At 34.7% G+C, this 6557-nt stretch overlaps 1 protein-coding gene across 1 annotated transcript; it reads left to right on the top strand.

Annotated features, from left to right (window-relative positions):
- The first annotated feature begins 5093 nt into the window (after window positions 1-5093).
- On the top strand, window positions 5094-6235 carry LOC106797683 (uncharacterized). Its single transcript, XM_014772519.1, has 2 exons — window positions 5094-5715; window positions 5865-6235. Exons 1-2 carry the CDS (start codon window positions 5094-5096, stop codon window positions 6233-6235), a joined length of 993 nt encoding a protein of 330 aa, XP_014628005.1.
- The last annotated feature ends 322 nt before the right edge of the window (window positions 6236-6557 follow it).

Raw genomic sequence — 6557 nt, 5'->3', positions numbered from 1 at the left:
ATGCCCAACTTCTTATTGAATGGCATTTGTATTGATTGTTGCTTTTTAGTCTTAATCTATCCATGTGTACATCATGCATCATCAAGTAGAAGTAGGAAGATTATTTCTAAGGCAAGAAACATTTTCAGTGCATAAACTCTTTGTTTTAATCGATTACCAACTATCTATTATCTATTACACAAGTCTTTTGAGAAGCTTGCAAAGAGATCTTTGTTCTAGTTTAATCAAATACCAGTTATCCATAATCGATTACTCTGTTCTTTTGAGATCATGTTTGTTTTTCTTGGCTCTCTACTTTAACCTATAACAAGGGTATAGTAATTGATTACATCGTTCTTGAAAGTGTTCCTAGAAGTGACCAAGAATACTTTAATCGATTAAATCAAGAATCTAATCTATTACATTGTTCTTGAAAGCTTTTCAGGTTTTGGGAAGAATACTTTAATCGGTTGAAATGAAAATCTAATCGATTACCTCTTCAAGATAATTGATTACATTGGCAATTTAATTAATTATAGATGGTTATAATTGTTTTCTCTATAAATAGTCACCTTGTGTTCTCACTTTTAAGCATTTGAAAAAGTGAAAAAGAACAAGCTTTTATGATTCACAACTTTAGTTTTCATTTCTTAAAGCTTTCAAAGGTTAAAATGAGTTGTTAACATCTTTTGAGATCAAGAAGAGATCCATTCAATCAAGCTTTGGTTCTAGCATTTTAATGATAAGGTTGTATGTCTCCTTGACTTTGTTTTCATATGTTTTTACATATTGTTGTAGCATATGCATGAGTTTCTAAAGCATGCCAGAATAGGGTTTTCTAGTTTGAGTTAAGGGTAAGTGTTTCTTAGGCTTTTATTCACAAAGGACCCTAGGGTTGGGTGTCTTAATCTCATTTTCTGGGTAGGATTTGAGATTGATTGTAATTGGTTGTAAGAACTCAAAGTGCATAGTGGAAATCTAATTCTGGTTGAATTAGATAACTAGAGTAGCTTCTTTCGAATTAGAAAGTGAACTAGTATAATCTTATTGTCCATCTTCTCTTGAATCTTATCTTTCTTGCATTGCTTTCTTGATCAATTTGTTGAGTTTAAAGATATTTCTTTTTGAAGTGCTTTAACAAAAGGATATTGTGTAGGAGTGATTAATTAGATATTTGTTTTAAACAAAAAGTTTGTGATACAATCCTTGGAAGCAAAAGTTTTTCAAAACTCTTTTTATTTTGATTTGATTTCAAAACCAATTTACTCCCATCATGGTTTGTGAGTTCCATCATCTTTTTCCATTGGTATCAAAGCTACGTCTTGAAAGTTGCTCAAGATCACAGTTTTTCAAAATGGGTTTTAAACAAATTACTTTTAAAGAGGGTGTTTCTCTCAATTGACCACCATTGTTTAAGGGAGAGCATTTTTCGTTTTGGCAAAAGAGAATGGAAATCTTTATTCAATCAATTGATCCTGGTGCATGGAATGCTATTGTTAAAGGACCATTTATACCAACTAAATAAATTAATGGTGAAATGGTTCCTAAAGAATAGGATAAGATGAAAGATGACGAGAAAAGAAAAGTGAAGATGATCGAAAAGCTAAAAGCATTTTAACTTCTAGTTTATCTTCTGATGAATTTTTCTGTAGTGCAAGGTATAAAATTGCAAAGGAGATATGGAAAATGCTTGAAGTCACTCATGAAGGCACTACAAATGTGAGAAGAGCAAAAAAGAACACTCTTGTATCCGAATATGAAGATTTCTGAATGAAGAATGGTGAAACCATCTCAAAACTTGAAACAAGATTCATCCATATAGTGAATCACTTGCTTGGTCTCGAAAAAATGTTTGAAGATGAAGAGCTAAACATCAAGATCCTCAATTGTCTTACAAGAACTCGAGAACTAAAAATCACAGCGATAAAAGAATCCAAGGACTTGGCGTCAATGACAATGGAAGGTCTCTTTGAAAAATTGCTTGTGTATGAACATGAGTTGATTCAACAATCTCGTGCAAAAGATAAAAAAAAAAAAAGGAAAGGGATTGCACTCAAGGTTAGTTCCACAAAGGAAGATAAAAAAGAAATCTCTAGTGATGATGAAGATGTAAAGAATTTGAGGTTGATGGTGAAGAAGTTTGGGAAATTTTTCAAAAGGTCCAAAGAGAGAAAATTCTCTAACCCTTTAAAGAAGGTGGAAAGCAACAACAATACCTTTACATGCTTCGAATGCAGGAAGCAAGGCCACATCAAATCAGATTGTCCTATCTACCTTAGAAAACAACTTGTTGAAAAGAAAGCAAAGAAGGATAGAATATCAAAGCTTAGGAAGACAATGCGTCAACATCCTTCGATTTTTCTAGTGATGAAGAAGTTGCAAATGTATGCTTAATGGCTAATTCAAAGGATGACTCCTCAACCATTGAAGAAACTGAGGTAAATTCTGAATTTGAAAAAGTTTTGGAAGCATTTAATGAAATGCATGAGGGAGCGTAAATGCTTGTTGTTTTGAACAATAAGCTGAGAAGCGATCTAAAATGGCATATCTCTAAATTGGCTTCAACACAAAGTGAGCTTCATAATTTAAGCATAAAATGAAAAACTTGTTTCGAGTTATAAAGTCAATGGTTGTGTTTATGCTTCTACTTCTCTTAATATGGATGATTACAAATATTTGCAAAATGAGTTTGAGAAGTTTAAAAAGGATCACTATGTAGAACATATGAAGTTGCAAACTAAAATTTTATATCTTAAAGATATTTTCAAGAAAATGAATAAAGGAAAGAGTAATCTTAGTCACTTACTCAATGTGCAAAAGCATACTACCGATAAGACTAGTTTGGGGTATATAATAAGCAAATTAACTTTTCCAAGAAAACTAAGTTTGCATCCTCCAAAAACGTGAACCCAAACAAAGTCTCCAAAAAGAAAAGTATAGTTCATCCTAAGCTTAATGTAAATACTTGTCATTATTGCAAGAAAAGAGGACACGCGTCCTATAAATGTTATGTTAGGAGATTTGGTGTTCCTAGAGATAAATGTGTTTGGACTCCTAAAGAATTAATTGTGGAAATTAACCTCGTTAGACCTAACCACAATTAGGTACCACCTCTCTCTAATTGATTTTGTCTTGTAGGTGTTCCTAAAAGCAAGAGACTCACTATGGTACTTGGATAGTGGCTACTCTAGGCACATGACTGGTGGCAAGTCAACACTTACTGACCTTGTGTTAAGGGAAGGTGGATGATAACTGCTAATTATGAGTATATTTTAGGGTTAAATTATAAAGGAATTTGTAATTTTTCTCTTCTAATTTTTCCTTTTTGAGTAAATAATTGTTAAATTAACATCATTTAAGTTTTTATGCAGAGAATATTAAAAGTGATGCATTTATGAAGCTTAGTGAGTAAAATAAAGCCTAGAAATGCAAGAATAATTAAGGAAAGCAAGCTAATTGAGGAAAGAAGGACTAATTAAGGAAAGAAGACTAATTACAATTAAGGAAAGCAAGCTAATTGAGAAAAGAAGTGCTAATTAAGGAAAGAAGACTAATTGAGGAAAGCAGGAAAGCAGAATAATTAAGGGAAAAATGACTAAATAAGGAAATCAAACTAATTCAGAAGTCCGTTAATCTGCACCTAAAAAAGAAAAAGGAGAAAACACACAAAAATTCTAACAGAATATAATTTCTTATAGAAGGCAAAGGCTAGAAGAAGGAGAAGCAAGCAATGGGAGTCATTCCTTCTCTCCATTCTCTTTCTTATCTTTTCTCCCTTTACTAAATATTTCCCTCTTGCAATTATAAAGTCTTCATGACAATGAGAGGCTAAAACCCCTTTTGTTGGAAACTTGGTAGCCAACTACTCTTGATGTAATTTTTCTTCCTATCTATTTATAATATTACATTTGCATTATCCTTTCTTGTGCTCAATATTATTGCTTGTGGCTTGATCACTCATTTGCATGGTAAGTTTTAGGGGTAGCGTTGGAAAATGTTATTTTCTAATAGAATTGGGAAAGGGTATCTAAATAAAATCATCACTAGGGATATGTTGATATTTGTTTAGCCTATTATACATATGTGTTCTTAATGCAATTTACTATTTTAGCTCTACAAAGGGATTTGGGAGTGAAAATAGATAAATTAGGCTCTTTCGTGCGGGGACCAAAGTTAGAGTATACTAGTAGATGCAAGTGTAAATTTGAATAATTATAAATAGAGAAAAATCATTAACATTACATTAAAAGTAACTTTGGTAGGCTAAGTTCCCAACATTCTCATCTTCTGAATTTTCTTTTACAATATTATTGGGTTTCCTCATCTTTTCTATCTTTAATTAATTAATTTAAAGTCATGTTTAATTCTTTATCTTGTTTGATTTAATTTTCAGCAATTTAATTTACTATTTTCTACTACCTTTTCCAAATCTTTTTCTTAATTAAATATTCATCTACCTAGGTACAAACAAAGTCCATGTGGATATGATACTCGGACTTCCATTTTAACTTTACTACTTAGGACGAATTGGTGCACTTGTCAATCCATCAACAAGTTTTTGGTGCTGTTATCGGGGACTTTGTTCTTTATACTTGGTATTTTGGATATTTTATTTTTATTTTTATTTTTCCAAAAAAAAATTAAAAAATAATAATAAAAATTCAATTTTCAAATTTTCTTTTTCACTCTTAATTTTAATCTTTATTTTTATGTGATAACGTGCATGGTACTGTTTTTCTTTCTTGTATGCGACGAAACAATCTTGTTCCATTGGATCTAGAGATTAAAGTAACGTGTAGAAGAAACAATGTTGCAAGAAGAAAGAAAGAACAACAAGGGAATCAAGAACCATCATTCTCTATATCATCATCTTTTCCACATCCCAACTTTGAAGAAACATCATGGCAGAAGATCAGCCACGGAGGATCACCTTGGAGGACTACTTTAGTACCTCTACACCTTAATACTTCACAAGCATAGCCCAGCCTGAAGTTTAAGCTGCCAACATCACTTATCCACATTTTCTCTTCCAGTTGATTCAAGGCAATCTCTTTCATAGGCTACCCAATGAAGATCCATATGCCCATCTTGTTACATACATAGAGATTTGCAACATGGTGAAGATAATAGGAGTTCCTGAAGATGCCATCTGCCTCAACCTGTTCTCCTTCTCCTTGGCTGGTGAAGCAAAAAGATGGCTACACTCGTTCAAGGGAAACAACTTGCGAACATGGGAAGAGGTAGTGGAGAAATTTTTGAAGAAATATTTTCTAGAGTCCAAGACCATTGAGGGAAGGGTAGAGATCTTTTCATTCCACCAATTCCATGATGAATCACTAAGTGAAGCTCTTGACCACTTCCATGGTTTACTCCGGAAGACTCTCACCCACGGGTTCAGCGAGCCGATTCAACTCAATATCTTAATTGATGGCTTGCGACCCCATTCGAAGCAGTTACTTGATGCCTTCGCTGGTGGGAAGATCAAATTGAAGACACCCGATGAAGCTATGGAGTTAATTGAAAATATGGCAGCTAGTGACCATGTCATCCTTCGTGATCGAGCCTACATATCTACAAAGAAGAGTCTTCTTGAGCTCACATCACAAGACGCACTACTAGTCCAAAACAATCTCCTAGCCAAGCAAATAGAGACCTTCATAGAGACGCTGGGCAAGCTTCCTCAACAATTGCATGCAGTGCAACCTGCCCATTCTTCAATCATGCAAATTGGGGGATGTAACATTTGTGGTGGGCCCATGAGTTAGGTATGTGCATGAACCAAGACAATTCATCCAAAGAAGTCAACTACATGGCCAATCTCAATAGTCAAGGGTTCCATCAAGGAGGACCTCCTGGAGACAATTAGGGAGGACTTTTTTCTCAAGGCCAAAGCTGGAGATCTCATCCTGGGAACAACTTCAACAACAATCAAGGTGGCCCATCCATCCAACCTTCCAATCAAGGGCCCGATTTATATGAGAAAACCACCAAGCTAGAAGACACTTTGAATCAGTTTATGCAAGTTTCTCTGTCAAATCACAAGAGTACTGAGTCTGCCATCAGGAATCTAGAGGTACAAGTGGGCCAATTAGCTAAGCAATTGGCTAAAATGTCTATGGACAATTTTGGGGCCAACACGGAGAAGAATCCCAAGGAAGAAAGCAAGGCAGTTCTTATTAGAAGCCAAATGAGGGAGAATGTTGAGAGAGAAAAGAGAGATGAGGGAGCAATGGAGGATATGAGCACTGAGGAATAAGATAATAAAAAGAGAGAAGAGGGTGGTGAAGAGAAAGAAGAGAGCAAGGAAAGGGGTGAAAAGGTCTTACCTACTAAGACCAAAAATCAGTTAGCAAGGAAGGCTAGGAGGGAGATACTTGTAGCCCCAGTGAAGGACATCCCTTATCCTTTGGTGCCATCAAAGAAGGAGAGAGAGCATTATTTTTCCCGCTTCCTCACATATTCAAGAAGCTGGAAATCACCATACCCTTCGGAGAAGCCTTGCAGCAAATGCCCGTGTATACGAAATTTCTAAAGGATCTGCTCACAAAGAAGGGCAAATACATCAACAATGAGAGCGT

Source organism: Glycine max, chromosome 20 (genome assembly GCF_000004515.6).
Source record: "Glycine max cultivar Williams 82 chromosome 20, Glycine_max_v4.0, whole genome shotgun sequence".
Classification (NCBI taxonomy): domain Eukaryota; kingdom Viridiplantae; phylum Streptophyta; class Magnoliopsida; order Fabales; family Fabaceae; genus Glycine; species Glycine max.
The sequence above is the reverse complement of the archived record's forward strand: the minus strand, read 5'-3'. Positions and strand labels throughout refer to the sequence as shown.

Excerpts from the sequence above, each read along its gene's own strand:
- LOC106797683 (XM_014772519.1), top strand. The coding sequence starts at position 5,094 with ATGGTGAAGATAATAGGAGTTCCTGAAGATGCCATCTGCCTCAACCTG. Across the intron at positions 5,716-5,864 it reads AATCATGCAAATTGGGGGAT|GCCAAAGCTGGAGATCTCAT; the intron begins GTAACATTTGTG and ends TTTTTTCTCAAG.